This window comes from Odontomachus brunneus, unplaced genomic scaffold (assembly GCF_010583005.1).
Source record: "Odontomachus brunneus isolate Ranch 3 - 2012 unplaced genomic scaffold, Obru_v1 Obru_scaffold_130, whole genome shotgun sequence".
In the NCBI taxonomy this organism is placed as follows: Eukaryota; Metazoa; Arthropoda; class Insecta; order Hymenoptera; family Formicidae; genus Odontomachus; species Odontomachus brunneus.
The window spans coordinates 62,460-79,433 of NW_022639580.1; the positions used below are offsets into that span (position 1 = coordinate 62,460).

Here is a 16,974-nt window from a genome sequence, read left to right on the forward strand (position 1 = left end):
CTGTAAGGCTGTAAGACGCGAAATGAATTATTTTCATTCGCAGACAGCTCACGTTACAGCCTTACAGCCATATTCTTATAGCTATTGTAGACAAACCTTAATGAGACACATACCTTAGCATGTTATGGTACGTTCAGATTCCTCATCCGGGTGCACTCTATCACTAGAAACACTATAGTATATGTTACGTATACTATAACATTTCTAGTAATAGAATACACCCGTGTGGGGAATCTGAACGCAGCCTTACGTATGTGAAGTTTAACCGCCGACACGGTAAGACGTGTCTGAACAAGTTCAGACCAGTGATTTTTGGAAGTTGCCTTGGAACCTGCCAAGACCTTATTCATTCATACCTCATATAAGGATTGGAGAATGGCGTATGGGGATAACCTTTTTCCCCGGAGCCAATACAGAACAGAATAGAACAGATGTTACGTATGTGCTTGTGCGTTGTCTCGTAGGGAGACAGATTAGAGCACGTTAAATCGCAAAATAAGTGAGAATACAGGAAGATAAATAAAAAATGGAAAATATGTATATTAGGATAAACTATATTAATAGAAACATCCTATTTCTATAAGTGCAAATAATGTCCACATTTATAATCTGAAAAGTTACATGTAACAATATTGAAATGTAATATATTTACAATATACATAAGATGCTTTCATGTTGTGTACCTAAGTGCACAAATTTTCCAAGAAAACAATATTCAGTACATTGTTTTCCGACGGATATTGAAAGAAGACAAAAATGAAAGAAGATAAAAAACATCAATAGATCAATCTTAAATCCAGAAACAATATGTATGCAAGGTAAGTTATCTTTGTTATTATTACAACATTAACTCTATATTAATATTATTAATATTCAACAGGAACATTTTGCACCAGAAATGTGGAAGAAATAGCGAGTAGATGGAAAAAAAAAATTAAAAAGTTGTGCAATTCCCACAATTTTTCCACAGAAAACAATTACAAATAATGTTATAGGTTCAATTGCAAATGTAAGTATTTAAGTATTTACTGTAGTTTACAGTAATGTTATGTATTATGTATGTGTATACCTGCCCATACAGCATAAATCTTCAAAAGACGTTCTAAAAATGTTCTAAGGACATTTATACATCCTAAGAATATCCTAGAATATTCTCTGAAGATTTTGTGCTATCTGGATGCTTTATAGAATTTAAACATCCCCACATATATTGTTAATAGTAGTATGGGTTATCTATTGTAGATTGACGTCAATTGTACATCAAATAGAGCAAACGATTAGTTATCAATTAATTTAATAGAACAGGATAGAAAAATAACAATAAAATCACCAATTAATGATAATAGTGAATTCACAAGCAACATTTAACACAAAAAAGAACTCCCGACAGTGCCATCCATTACAAAAACAACCATTCCTATGCCATTAAATATAGGTGATATGAAGAAATTGGAAATGTTGGAATATGCTGAGCATAGAACACAGAAAGCTCTTTCAAAAGCAAAACAGACACAACTGAAACTACACCAAGCAAACAAAATAATTACAAAATTAGATAAGTCAAAGAAGACTGATAAAATGCGTGAACAACCTGATGCATAAAAAAAAAAGTTAATACAAGAAATATGCTATTGGAGACAAAATAAAAACATCGAAAAAATATTAAACAACGATCAAATAGCATCTCTATGTAGACTATCTAAACAATGTAGCAGCTGATCTAAAGCTATTTTGCAAAAAGCTCTTCAATTGAAATTATTTTACGGTAGTAACGGATACAAAGAAATATTACATCAGGGAATTCCTTTACCCTCAGAGTGCACTCAGAGTACTTAGAAGAAGACTAGAAGGAATGGATTTTGAATCTGGCATTAACATATGTTTGACATACTAAATGAACGAGTATCGTGCTTCACTAATGATCAAGAAAGATTGTATGTTTGCCAGCGACTAAATGAGTATCAGTATAAATGATCAAGTTGATCTTAATACAATGTCACATATAGGCCTTTCAACTTTTTCTAATTGCAGTGGTAAATTATGACTTGAAATATATTTAACTATATATGTTATATATGTATATGTGAACGTATGTATATATACACACACATATATATATATATATATATATATATGTGTATATATATATATATATATATATGTGTATATATATATATATATATATATGTGTATATATATATATATATATATATGTGTATATATATATATATATATATATGTGTATATATATATATATATATATATGTTATATATATATATAACATATATATATATATATATATATACACACATATATATATATATATATATATGTTATATATATATATAACATATGTATATATAAGTACTTATAAATCACTTTCCAGCATAAGGCACAAGTAACATAAAGTGCTATAGTATCTATTATTTTATTGTGTGGAATTATATTGTTGTTATTATATGAAAGTATGGTTTATACACTCAACCAGTAAACTGGTAGACTAGTAACTGGTAATATAAATATTACCTATTGTGTGCTGCAGAACACCATAATATATGTAATAATAATATGCAATCTTCTATACATAGTATAATAATACGCAAACTACTGTTTTAAAATATTAGAAAATTGTATATTATTGCATATACTATGATGTTCTGCAGCAAATAATAGATAACAAAAAATAACAATGTATAAACAGTGTTTTTGTATAATAACATGCCATACTATAAAATAATATCACTTTGTGTTATTTATGCCTTGTGCTGAAAAGTGACTTATAAGTGTACAAAGCTTAGTTTTGTGCGTAAGTATTTGCTGCTTCTACATATAATCAAAGAATAAGACATCTAATAATATATTTCATTCTGGAATAGATTATTTTCAAATTATATATTAATGTAGGTGAGATGAAGGATGCTAATCATGCATTAGTGTTCATGTTTGAAGGTCTTTTTACACGATGGAAAATACTCGTTGCGTATCATTTTACTCCTGATAGTATAGACAGTGCAATATTAAAACCTATAATGAAAATCATAATCGCAAAAGCAGAAGCTATTGGTCTATACGTACATAGCATAACATCTGATATGGATTCATTCAATTTAGAAATATGAAGAGCATTTGGTGGTATGTAAGTGTATGGATGTAACAGGCATTCAAAAATTAAAAATTCTATTGTATATCTTGTAGATAATACACAACACTTGTTTTTTATGCGGGCTGATGCCCCGCATTTATTAAAAAATTTAAAAGCTTTGTTAAATAAAGTCAATCAAAAAAGGCAGATATGATGACCAGACTCTTCTAGGGTCTCCAGGCCATAAAAATTAGTAGCGGAGACTTTAGAATTAAAAAGAGTAACGAGTCAAACAATCGTAACGGGTCTAAAATGCTTAAAGATCGTTCTACATTAAGCCAGCGGCACATGATGCTTGTTTTCGTGCTGGATTGCTTGCTGGATATAAATACTCTATTCTGATTGGTCCGTCGTCAGAAATGCATCAATCAGAACAGAGTATTTCTATCCAGCATGAAAACAAGCATCGTGTGCCGCTGGCTTTAGTTGCAAGCAGACGTAATTCTTATTGCAACAGCCAATCAGAAACATCAATGGTGCTATTGACGCTTCTGATTGGCTGTCGCAACTAGAGTTGCAATCGACTTGCAACTAATGTAGAACTTTAAAGAACATTTAACCAAGACTCAAACCTTACTTAGCCAAGACTCACACCTTTCTGTCAAAATAAGATTCTTCCTCGACACCGCTATATGGCGCCAGGCAGACCGTTAGCCAAGGGCTGTTTTCCAAATGTCAAGTAGGCTTGATTTCTGCAGTCGTATTTTTTGAGCATATTTAGCGAACGCTAAATATTCTGATTCTCAAGCTGAGACAACGCGATTATATACAATATTCGTATGACAAAAATAAAATTTGCAAATATATTTAGTGTTCATTATGCCTTTAAGATAAGACCTTTTTATTCTTCAAATTAAAGGAAAAATTCATAATATGTAGTTCCAAAGTCTCCGTTACGAGGCGCCACTAACTTTTATGGTTAATCGAAATAGTGAAGTATTAAAGAGGCGAGTTATTAGATTTGTTTATATTCTATTCATAACACACTCTGTCTAATTTAAACGAGCATGTGCAACATTCAAGAGTACTAAACTCCCGCGTTTTCATTTCGCGAAACGCCATTTAGGTCTCGACCTAAAAGTGCTGCGTAGCGCGCTGCGATCGCTCAAGTCAAACGCTCGAAGTCGCAACTCGAGTATCGACCGGCGACGGCGGCGCGGGTGCTGCCGCGGCGACTCCTCGATGCCAATTTCCTTCGATAATTGCAAATGGTCGCTTAATAACAGATGATTGAACGCGTTCCGCGGCGCGCGGCGTAGCATTTATCTGTCAAGAGTGGTGGCGGCCGGCCGTACGGTGATGCGCCGGCTGACGCGCGTCCGTTGAACGTTGAACCGGCGTAGCGGGGACTCGTGAACGCACACACACGCCAGAGCGAGCGAGAGAGAAAGAGAGGTTGCGAATTCGTTTATTTCCAAGTCGACTGGAGACAGCCGCGACGGAGTGAGCGAACGAGCGTGCGAAAGCGCAAGAAAGAGACAGACAAATAAGAGCGAGCCGAACGAGGCGGCCTTTGAATAACCGCGTCTTTTATTATGTGATCGCGAATCGCGCGCGGGGCGACGACACGGTGACGGCGAACGCGAGAAGAGAGAGAGTGGTGACGCGAAAGTAAGGAAGACAGCGAGACTAGGAAGAAAGGAAGGAAAGGCAGACAGGCTAGGAAACATGTGGAGCACTCGGGCCGATGTTTTCTGCTACCTCATCGTAGCGATACTCGCTCTGCCGACTCTTGGCCGTGCAGGTGAGTACTCGTTGCACCATTGCCATACTTGCGTCGTATCCGTAGCGAAAAGTTTATCACGAGAGAGACAGAGGGAGGGACAGAGAGAGAAAGAGAGAAAGACAGAAAAAGAGATAGTCGGCGTGGAAAAGTCTCGACGAGTGTTGGCCTCGCGGACAGACTCGCTGGTAAATTGAAGCCGACGAAATTGCCTCGTCCGAGCGAGGCACCGGAGTCACCCCAGCTCGGCCACAATGGTCTTCTTCCGTTCTCTCTCTCTCTCTCTCTCTCTCTTTCTCTATCTCTTTTCTCTCTCCTCTCTCACTCTCGCTCCCTTTCGTCCCTATGTCTCTTTCTCTCGCCTTCTCCGTTCGTCTCTTTCTATCTTCTTCATCTTCTTGTTTCTCTTTCTGTCTGCAACGCTCGTCTTTCTCTGCCGTAAAATCTCTGCTCCGACAGAGAAACGCAGCTGGGGCGCTCTTCGCGACTCTACGCGGGAATCGAGATCATTTTGTGACGACGACGACAACACATGATACATATCGCGTTTCTTTTTTACCGTTTTTTTTTCTTTTCTCAGCAAAATCGCGCGTTGGTAGCATTGGGTTGTGAAAATGCACTTTTCGTGGCGCAAAAATTTTCACGGTGCACTTCGCGACGGTGCAATTAATTCCGTCGGACTTCAGTTGCCGTGATATGGACGCGTGAATTTTTCGCACGCACGTTTTCCGCTTTTCCGAGAAACATGTAGGAAGCATGCGAAAATCTATGACGATAACGGCGTATCGCCCCTTGAAATCTGTCGTCGCACGCGATACGACGAGAATAGCGTTAATTACCATGTCAAGGTGTCGGTTCTGACAAGAAAGACCGAGAGAGAGGCCCAGAAAAAAATGTCTGTTATTTTATTACTCACTATTGTATATTATTATTGTTTATTATTATTATTTATTATTATATTATTATTGTTTATTATTTTGTCATTTACTATAATTCCATAGAAAAGTAATTATTGTAAATTATAGTAAAAAAACAATTTTTTGTTATTGAGTTCTATTATAATGTTAATAATAATAATCTTATTATACACGTTACTACCGCCATATTTTTGGAACAATAAAAAAATATAGTTGAAGTTAAAAACAACTATAAGGTTAAAATTACTAATTTTTATTCCCAGTGAAGAAACGTCAAATTAACGATTTTACAGAAGAAGTAACGATGTAAATTTCCTATAGGCCAATTCTCTATTCAGCTTTAATGACGTGTATCGCTGTTATGTTGTAACGTTGCGCAGCTTCTCTACTACGTAACATACCTGCGCAAACGACGACATAACGATATTGCCGTTAAAAGCTACAAAATTGGGCCCACTGTTGACGAAACTCGTCGGACTTGAAGGCTACGCCGAAACTAACGTGCCTCACAAATAATCGATCTCGCGATGCAATTTTCGTTACTCTTCGTCTCGTTTTCGCAACACGCTCTCGCGCAACCCGAAGTTCCCCATGTTCTTCGCATTTGATTCGTCACGAAGGTCGATTCGTAACGCTTATTCGCCGCATCCTGGTACTTTCCCGGATAATTATGACGCCAAGATACGCTTGAGGAGCACACTTGCAATTATACACGGGCATTAAAATACTTCATTAAGAGAGCACCGTTTTTCCGTCTGGTTCGCGTAGTCGTCGATCGTTGCGCGAATGCGAGCGGGACCGCCTTCTTCTCGCGTGTCACAATCGTCGGTAGCTCCGGGGTAGAAATCGACTTCGTGACGAAATTAACGCGAGGACGACCTCGCATCAGCCCGTTCCTATCTATGTTTACATGCTAAGTACGTTTTCGCCGTGTATCGATCTCTCTTCTCCTTTTAAATGCCCGTGTTGTTTTTACGAAATGCGCTACGCGAGAAAATTGGGTCGCCTTTTGAAGACCTGGTTGCGTCTCATCTCTCAATATTTTGCAATGTGGAAAATATCTTCTTCCTTCTCAAAAGTTCCTGTGCCGTTTTCACGGAAAGTTAACGCACGAGAAAATCGGATCGCTTTTAATTTCACCTAATATAATGTGTTTCATAAGAAACGTCGAAAACTTTCTAAAAAGAGAGACTATATCGATACGTTCGAAAAAAATGAAACGACGTCTTTGTAAAATTGACTTTTATCTCGCGAAATCCGCGACTTTAATCCGGCGCTTCCTCAATAAACCAAACAAAACGAAGAGATAAAACCAACGATTTGTCGTCAGCAAGCGCGCGCGGGAATTCACCGAAATTGTTTTCTCGTTGTCGACGAGGCCCTGTTTTATCCGCTTTTATTGATCGCGCATTTGTGTCAGCGGCAGCCGACTCGGCCAGCCGAAAACGACGCGTCAATTTTCGAGCGCAGATCCGTGCAATGCGTTCCACGTTGCAGCGTGGCCCGCGGTATTAATTTAAATAACTGGAAGCTTATGTAAGTGGCGCGCGCGAGCGCGAGAGGAATTCGTCGAAAAGAAAACTGGCGGAACGGCGCTTCGCGTGCGATCTCTCGCGAGAACCCGTGCATTTCGTCGTTTTTTTAGAGAACAACAATCCGCGACGCGACGCCGCGCGGCGAAATTTTCTCCCCGCACAATTTTTCGCTCATTTTATTATTGCACGTTTGTTTATCCCGCGCACTCGCTACACGTAACGGCTGTGTTGTCCGAATATAACAATGCGGGAAATGCACACAAATAGCGGCAATGTAAAAATATGTCGACGGATCTTTGTGTTTCACTTATATCGAGGTATTTCCTTGTTTTCCGAATTCTCTCTCTTCCTCCTTGTCATTTTCTCCCCTTTTCCGGTCGCTCTTGAAGTGGCGAAATGCGCCGCATGCAGAATAACGCTTTGGTAAATCCCCCGAGTAACTCCACGCTCGTCTCATGCGGGCCGTTCGCAGTCTGGTCTATAATAAACTAGATGAGTTCGCGGGATACCGCATTGCACATGGAATCCTCTGCCAATTCGCGTTTACGTGGCGAAATCCGCCATGTCGAAGATCGAACAGCTGACGTGAAATATGAGCGAGACGCAGGAGTCTCATCCACAGACTTTACAGACTTGCTAATTTGGATAAAATATATAGTTCGACAAAGTATGTGCTAAACTCATGCGCACGTATCATGTAAGTGGTATGTTGGTGAGATACACCCAAGAAGAAACCTAGTTAAAAAAATATATATATTTTCAGCTACACTCATCTTTCCATACCTTTTACTATCACTCTTATACAACTAATATTCTTATCCTGATGTTACAATTTTTGTACCAGCTACAATATCATACAATATCATAAAATATCTTTCTTTTTACAAACTTATATTCTTCTAATATCACATTTGTCACATTGTGACATACTCCTTTCTATCTTATTCTATTTCCTCTATTATCTATCTCCATTTTAATTTACCATTACCGTTTTCCTAATTTTTTCCCTCTATCTTACATCTTGCATTCTGTATCCTGCATCATATCTACATTTTTTTTATTCACAGCTACAACTCTCTTTTTCTTTCTCTTCTTTGATTTTTTCAACCTTTTATCTCTTCCTTCCCAAATCTTCCATAAAATATTATTTTTTCTCTTATCTAACTCATCATCCCAAATCCTTTTCCATATTGCCTCATTATCTTCTTTTTAAACCATCTAAAATCTAACTCTTTAAACCATCCTTTTACTCTAACACTTACCCACATAATGTCTTATATTATCTTGCTACCTTCCGCGAAACACATAACCGCGATAACCTTTCGTGATTGGCGATGTAATGTTTTTTATTTTAACGTTTTTAAATCTGTATCGTGAGACCTGATATCTGGATATTAGCGACATTACGTTCGTTAGTTCAATTGTATACACACATTATGTAAATGTCCTCTCTTTTTTATTTTTTTTTTTTTTTTTAGTTAATTTTAATATTATCGAATTTGCTTTGCGAGACAAACGCAATACTTGATATCTTTGCTTTATTGTGTTAGCGACGCTGCAATTAATTGCTGTAAAATGCCGCAATTCACGATAACGACAAACGGCAAACTGATACGACTCTATCTCCGGGTATCCGGAGTATGTAATAAAATTCTACAGAATTACATCGGCAAGAGGCACTCGTTATCGCGCGATACATTTTGTTCGCGATTGTTTCCCAATAATTCAAGCTGTCATGTTAGCTGTCAACTGTCGCGTTAGAATGTTGCGCAAAACAATATCGACGTTGTACAATTTAATCCGCCAATAATTTAACGATACATTTCCCAACACAAAGAAAATAGTCTTGCAGTCAAAGCGAAAAGTTATCTAGATACGAGAAATTAGCTAAGGAAGTTTCTTCGTGATGTCCATTCCGATTCAAACCAGTCATATCTCTTATAAAAGTTGACTCTCTGTGGTAGACAAAAAAACTAGCTACGAGACATAAACGAATGCATAATCTTCACTTAAATTTGCCAGCAAATATTGATAAAATGCTGCTGCTGCTATAAATTCTACATACCACAGGCGATTTTCTGGCGGATACAGAAAACAGCGGTAAATTTTAACTGTGACATTTAGAATCCTACCTGGATCATCAGGATATTTTTTTAGCGTCTCGCAATCATTTATCCCACTATCGGATTTTGTCGACGAGGAGGTAAATAGTTATATAATAATAACGCCGTATAATTTTAATTCGCGCTCGCCAAGTATGAGTGCTTATTTAAACGGCGATATTCCATTTAAACGGTGAATTCTGATATTTGCGGCTGGAGTTTTAACGGGCGGTTGGGTTCGCCAACCGTGGACTTCCTGAAAGCGGGATGAAGGGGCTCTTTGTTCCCGTCCGAATGGCTCACGATTTCACGACGTTATCGCGGAAAAGTCAGCTCCCTGCACTGCCGTATTGTGAGTCCCCGCGAACGCGCCAGGAAACGTCTCGAACTTGAATGCCGATGCCTTCCAAGTAGTTCCGGAACGCGATTTTTCTCGACGGGACCGTCGTAGAAATTCAGCACCAATCGATCGATCGATCAATCGCCACTGTAAACTATGCTATTGCTCTCGACTCTATTGCCAACGTCGGTTTGATTTCTTTGCGCGGATAAAAAGCTTGATGTTGCGACGAGACGCCGCTCGGTCGTACATTTTCCCTCAACTCGTCAGAGGCCGCAATTATTTCGCAAACATTTTTCATTAAACGGCCAGTCTATCTTTCCCTCAGAAGTCTTACATAAATATTACCATTTTTCTCGAAGACATAAATGCTACTGGGAATAGATAAATAGATAGATAAGTGCTTTTATCATTTACTCTAAAGTGTTGCCTTCTTGAGCATTGAATTCAGAGTTGGATGTCAGCTTATTAGTTGAATCACACGACTACACATATAAATCTCACATATGTTAACTAAGAAACTCGAATCTGACTCTGAATAAAAATCTGGATACCTCACATAAGGCAAGTTTCAAAAGTCCTAGAAACGTTTACAGAGAAGTGGTTAACGAGTAGCTTTGGTTGTAGCTTCGTTTTATCAGTATTTATATAGAGTTATAACGTTCGTCAACTGCTCTACTTAATCTACCAGATTCGAACAGTTCTCACTTCTTGCAATTTCAGCGAGAAAGGCTCTACTTATAATTGATTATTACGCAGCTCTAGCACAGAATAATTTAAACTAATTTAACATTTTAACGAAAAAAACACTTAAAACTCGCGTCTGAATGTCGATCGCGGAGCTAAATTTTTAATAATTGCAGAACGAAATGATATATTAATCACAAATAATGTTCAATAAAGAAAGCGTCCTATAAATTGGATACCGGCTGCCAATGGATTAATCCCGCGACGACGCGTTCGCTATTTTTTATTTCTTTTTCTCTTTACGTCAACATTTATTTAGACGCATTGCGATGAATCACGCGGTGCGACATTACGTGTCGTTACATCTGGAATTAACGCGACACTGTCCGCTTAAATCAAAGACAAGTGAGTCTCTTTAACGTGCTTGACTCAGCTTCGGTATGGTTAACTCCCGTGTTGATAAAACGAATTTGTCTCAATTAACTGATTCAGCCAACCACGGATCGCGCGGGCGATGGAGTTACGAAAATGCCATTCATCCTCTCGTTCCTTCGTGTCTCTCTCTTTCTCTCTCTCTCTCTCCCCCTTCCCCTCCTCCCTCCTTCCTTCTCTCCCTCTCTCCCTACATATATCTCTCTTCTTTTGTGTATTCTGCTGCAGACGAGATAATGGTGCTGCTCGCTTTGGCGATAAAGGCACGCGGATAAGGAGCGCGTGTTCGATTGAACGTCGCGTGATGCACGTAATGATCGATACGACGGGGCTGTATATCGCGTCTTTGTGTCCGCGTAGGTGGTATCGTTGTTGCATTGTCTTCGAAATTATGACGGTTTATCTCCCCTTTCTCAACATGCAAGCTGCATACCTCGAACCACGGGCTCTCGAGCTCTGTGCGACTCGTCTTTGTCAAACGAGGGATATTCTCGCGCGCGGAATATTTCACCGCGGAAAATTCAAACAGAAAATCTCTTTGGGACACTCGATCAAATATATAAAGAATGGACAGCAAGAGTCAAAGTACGAATGATACATATTTTTTGTCATAAAAAGTAGATCACTGAGTAATTTTACAGCGACTTTCTGCGCGTCGAAAACTTTTTCAGAACAACTGTGGTTAGAGGCTAATTAAACAGAGCGTAATTCACACATCTCTCTCCTTAATTCTTCTCTCTTTTCCTCTTTCATTCGCTCTTTTTGTTCCTTTGTTTTTCTGGTCGCGAAGAATGACAAGAGGCATCCAAGGCGTTATCTCTTATCGCAATCGCAATTTCGAGAGTATTTTGCAACCGCTGGATCAGTCTTGTGTCTCGTGATTATGAGCTAATCAGGCACCTCGGCGTCGAATGAGCAAGATAAATTAGCTCTTTTTCGTTTCTTTCCTTTTCCCGTTGGATAACTGCAATTGAGGCAACCGCGCATACAAAAGTACATTCATTCGTCTGATTTAAGGGGATGCTGGAGTCGATGACGAACTCAAACAATGTCGATAATGCAGAGACGATCGTCACTAACATAATCACGCTATCCTTTTCGTATTTCTTATATTAATATATATAGAACTTACATGAATGTGTGTTGCTTTGTTTTACCATATTTAACGGAAAACCTAATCATATATATGTAGAAATCTTTTCGCAAACTTTTTCGATATTCTTAAGCTTCCAAATGCGGATACAAAGATAGAGCAATGTTCTTCAAAATTTTTCTGCTTGGAGCATCCACAATTTCGGTATGTACAAGCTGCGGAACTTTTGGATTAGGCAAATATTACGCTAACTGACAGCTTGAGATTTTACATAAAAAATTTTTTGTTCGTTTTCGACACATATTGAGCAATGCTTTATTTTTGCACGTACTTTCATTGCGTAAAAGCATTTGTAATTTTGTGTAACCAATACGACGTAAACTTTGCAGAAAAATGTCAGTGTTCTGTCGGTAAAGTTTTCAACTTCAGCATCCCCTTAACACGCGCAGAGTTAATTCGTTGATTCTCGATTATACACGTTGCATTCTCTTATTGATCATCGTCCTGTTTGTCTTCTGACTCCACAATGGATATTTGTTTGCCCGACTTATCTCGCTTCGGAAGACGTTGCCGATATCTCCTATATTTTTTTACTCGTTATATATATATAGATTTTATCCGTCCGGCGTGATAAACAGTCATGATATAGCGATAACAACAGTAGCAAGCGTCTTGGCTGCAACTATATAAAGTGAATCAATAATTGTTGCCATCTTGAACATCCTCGAAGTAAAAAACAAAGATTTTTAGATCTTCGCAGCTGTTCTCTACTTAGAGAGAAAGCTTTTTACTGCGGCTAGCCTTTTTTTCTGAATAGTTTCCTGTTATCTACTATTCTAACTGCCCGTTCCTTATGACGCTATAACCTCTATTATCTATGCACTTTTTCGATCCTAAATCTTGTTTCTCTACCTAACGTTTGGTTTCGTCTTCACTTACACACTATCAACGCACTCACCCCTAATTTTACCTATCTGACTTCCCCATACTCAAATCAATATACTAAAATCATTTCAAACTCACTCACTATGTCAATCAAACATCCATATACTTGAACGACATTTAGCCAAGTCCAAGGACATCTTTTTTTTGCTTTGAAGATATTCAAAATGGCAAATGGTTATTGATTCACTTTGTGTATTGCGATTCGACGCGATGGACGTCGCGTTATTCGCCAGCGGATTTCCTACTTTTCACATCGGTATGTCGTTTGAAGGGCCTCTCTTTCCCGCTGTCTAGATGGCCACACACCAGACGTGGTGAATCGATATTCCAGCGGAGATCCGGATCGCCCTATTTGCGCAACTACCGAGCCTCTCCTGTTCTCCTCGTCCCGCCTCGTCTTCCCTCGGGAGCTTAGTTCTTTAAGAATATTATCACGGCGATTCTTTTCAGAGGGACAAGACGACAAGACGCAACCGAGGAAGTGTAACATCACGGACCTCGGGAGCGCACAATGTGGTAAGAACGAGAGGTGCCACGCGAGCCGCGCCGATCAGCAAGCGCTGTGCGAGTGTAAACGCGAATACCATTTAGTTAATGGCGAATGCGTTTTAATCACCCTCACAACGGCAAACTTCGACCTCGCAACCCTGAAGCCTAGAGTGCTTATGTCTGAGTCAGGAGGTACGTCGTGCATGCGGAAGGACAGAGAACCTAAATTAACGAGTTAACGGGGACCAAACCGGGAACCAGAGTATATCGCTTTGCGCTTCAAACGCACTTCTGTTCTCTAGAAATACTGAATGCTCTCGGTTGCCGTTTGATAGCAGGCTTTGCACGATCTCGACGATTTTTTCTATTTCTGAGATTTATTCTTCTGATTTATGTTACGTGCTGAATGTATGCGCGGAAAAAAATGTTTATTTGTGGATTAACCGAATGTCTAGTGTAATATGAACAAATTCCGGTTAAAGTTACCAGAATTCTGTGTTCAAGTTAACAGAATTCTGGTTGATCTAATCAGGACTTGCAACTGTTGCGATCTTGTTAACTTCAGCGGAACTCTGGTAACTTCAGCCGGAATTCTTCATTCATACTTCACCAGACGCTTGGTCAATCCGATCAAATTATTTGTTTCCGCGTATTATTGCGTACAATTGGGAGAGGCATATTCGCAGATTGCTTGGCTCGATGCATATAGTTCAGTTTTATTATCTGCTCGACGTCACGTTGCTCGTTCAAACAAGGGCGTCACTTTTCACGCTCAGATAACGCCAAGTTTCAGCCAGGCGCGCTATTAGTCACTCCGCTATTATTCCAAACGCTGATACAATAATGCAACGGTGTGCAGAAAGAAAAGTGCACGAAGCGGTCGGGGCTAACGACAACAAGCGACGCGCGACGACATCGTTGCGACTAAAGTGTCAATCAATTTGATTTAGGTAGCTCCGTAGCCGCTGGTCTGCTAATACCAACCTTCGTCGTAGTAGTCGTCGTTCTGCTATACGTCGGCGCGAGGCGGTACAAATGGCTGCAACGATTTCGGCAGTATCGTCACAATCGTTACGGCAATGTCCTAGTCACGAGAGACGACGACGACGACGACGATCCGCCGATAGCGTAAGAGTCGAAAAGAGGCCAGGATACAAAGAGGGAAAACGAAAGAAACAGGAAGAGAGCAATGCTAGCGCAAAACGCTCACGTGATGGAGACGCGCTTGGGCTTGCAAGCGACGCAACGCATCCTTATCCGTTGACCTCACGCATGTAGTCACGTTCTATGAGGGTTTTTAGCGGCGCTCTCAAACAGCGAAAATTCGTACGCAATCTTCCCCGAGAAAAGGACCGAGCGCTTCGTTGCGTGCGCTTCGTTGCGAGCTTTGACGCGCACTCTCTAAGGTGCATTCAGTGTATCCTTCACTGAGATGCTACACTTACAATTGGTGGTTCAATTAGAAGTATAGCAACCAGTAAAAGCTCACTGAGAGAATTAATTAATAGAAACGGTTGTCCTCATTACTGATGCAGGTTTGCAAACAGAATGTCATCGCATGTAAAGTGCATAGCAACCGTTAATTCGCCGCGAACGCTGAAAATTGGACTTATTGGTATAATATGTATATTTATAAATTTTGTATAATACGTATATTTATAAATTTGTATACTACAGATGTGTTGCGGTGAAATTTTAATTCCACTGGTCGAAGTCAATGAGATATACGAAGGAAGAGCAATGAAGTAGGAGTGTTTTCACTGAGAACTAGTGAATATTCACTTAATGTTAGCGAAATATTCTTTTTATTTGTTACAATCACAGAAACATCTTTACTGATGCACTTAAAGAGAGTAAAGTGAAAGTACCAGTTCCCAGAGACATGCCGAGCATTTTCTATTGATTCGATCCTTAAGTACAAGATATCTAAACTTTCGATATAGCATATACGAATTTAATACATGTATATATATATTTCCTGTTGAAAGTTTAAATGTTTAAATGTATTTTTAGAGAGCAAAACAAATAAAAATGTGCACGATTAAACGCGTGTCCGGGCATCATCAGTACTTTTATTTTGGTCCCGCGTGTCATGACATGAGTTTATTTTGCGCTCGGTGACATTCTCATCCCGACGATGTGGTTACGCGCGAGCGTCAACGGAGAAGCGCGGGTTGCGAGAAGCGCGCGGAGGAGACGAAAGGCGAGCTGAATCACGAGGCCAAATGCAAAGACGCGCTCGCGCGAGTAGTCACGTCTTTGTGAGCAAAGTGGATCTTTTGCAGTCGCTTGATTCATGCGGAAATTCACTGTGACTTTCCCTGCTTTTGCGTTTGCCAAGAGAAGAGAAATTTTGGAATTGTTGCTGTCTCTTCGTGGTGCTATTAACCTCTTCCCTTCCGATTGGTCGCGCAAGAGCGTTGCTACTCGCGCTAGTTGTCGAAACTATATTTATATGTGATGACAGTGGTAGAGTAAAGGATGTGACATGTGACGGACTGCGTCTACGACTAGATGTAAGAATCCTCACAAGAACATAATTTTTTACATTGATATTAATAAGCTGGTCAGTAAACTTTACGTAATGTTAGCGTAGTGTACGATATAATACGGTGATCTCTCGTTTCTCTCATCACCTCCTCATATCCTCCTCACTCTGCGTGAAATCCAGGGGAACTGTATCAAATGTACCATAGAGGACGCTTTCCTTTGCAGAATCCTTCACGTGCAGTCTTAAGTTCTTCCTTGCAGAACTTATCCCGTGATACTGACTCATTCCGCTAAATAACGCGAGTTTTCTTCGTGCAAATTTATAGGAAAGGAGATTGGGAAATTGTGTTATGAATCTTTAACATTTTTAAGTAATATTTTTATTTAGTCAAATTATATAATTTTGAAGTAAGTAATATAGAGAACCCGCATTATTGATGGGATGACTCGGTGCAATATTCTCGACACGCATGACTGAATCGATTTGACACTCACGATTTGACACGTGTCCATTAAGTTATTTTCTTGTTGCTTATATGTGTTTTATATGTATTAAATTTTTTAGAGCAACTTGACTCTCGATTAGTTTTTCGCACCTTGCGCTTTTGTGTTTCTTCTTTTCGAAAAAGTGGTTCTTTCAATCAGATATCGAGTCGAATCCAAATTAGTACTTACCGTTATAGGCGATGTGACGAAATATTCCAAATTCCCCTCTGAATAAATCTGACAGAGTTACCTTTTTGTAAATGCAGGAAATTTGGATGAGATCGCATTTATACCAAAAGAATACGTCGTGCTTTCTATTATCTCTTCGATGTTTTCTGTAACATAATGAAATCTGTATATATATTCTTCGCCCCTCGTGCGAATGCGTAATCTTGCCAGCGATTATTTTTTTCCTAGAATCTAATCTACTCGTGATCTTGGAAGATGTGTTATCTACATATTGATGGACGCGGACTTCAAGTCCGCGAGAGAGACAGACTAACAAGAGATAAGCTTTCTCAAGAGAGTTATATATATATATATATATATATATATATATATATATATATATATATATATATATATATATATA

General features: G+C 39.1%; 1 protein-coding gene and 1 long non-coding RNA gene across 2 annotated transcripts; both read left to right on the forward strand.

Moving 5' to 3' along the window:
• The first annotated feature begins 251 nt into the window (after positions 1 to 251).
• Positions 252 to 1,667, forward strand: LOC116849995. Its single transcript, XR_004379232.1, has 3 exons — positions 252 to 818; positions 881 to 1,009; positions 1,243 to 1,667. It is a non-coding gene; the product is annotated as an uncharacterized LOC116849995 (long non-coding RNA).
• A 2,672-nt stretch (positions 1,668 to 4,339) lies between these two features.
• Positions 4,340 to 16,471, forward strand: LOC116849981. The gene is made up of 3 exons (XM_032827718.1): positions 4,340 to 4,887; positions 13,368 to 13,598; positions 14,357 to 16,471. The coding sequence occupies exons 1-3, from the start codon at positions 4,812 to 4,814 to the stop codon at positions 14,536 to 14,538; spliced, it is 489 nt and encodes a 162-aa protein (XP_032683609.1). The 5' UTR covers positions 4,340 to 4,811; the 3' UTR covers positions 14,539 to 16,471.
• The last annotated feature ends 503 nt before the right edge of the window (positions 16,472 to 16,974 follow it).

Excerpts from the sequence above, each read along its gene's own strand:
- LOC116849981 (XM_032827718.1), top strand. The coding sequence starts at position 4,812 with ATGTGGAGCACTCGGGCCGATGTTTTCTGCTACCTCATCGTAGCGATA. Across the intron at positions 4,888-13,367 it reads GCCGACTCTTGGCCGTGCAG|AGGGACAAGACGACAAGACG; the intron begins GTGAGTACTCGT and ends GATTCTTTTCAG. Across the intron at positions 13,599-14,356 it reads GCTTATGTCTGAGTCAGGAG|GTAGCTCCGTAGCCGCTGGT; the intron begins GTACGTCGTGCA and ends AATTTGATTTAG.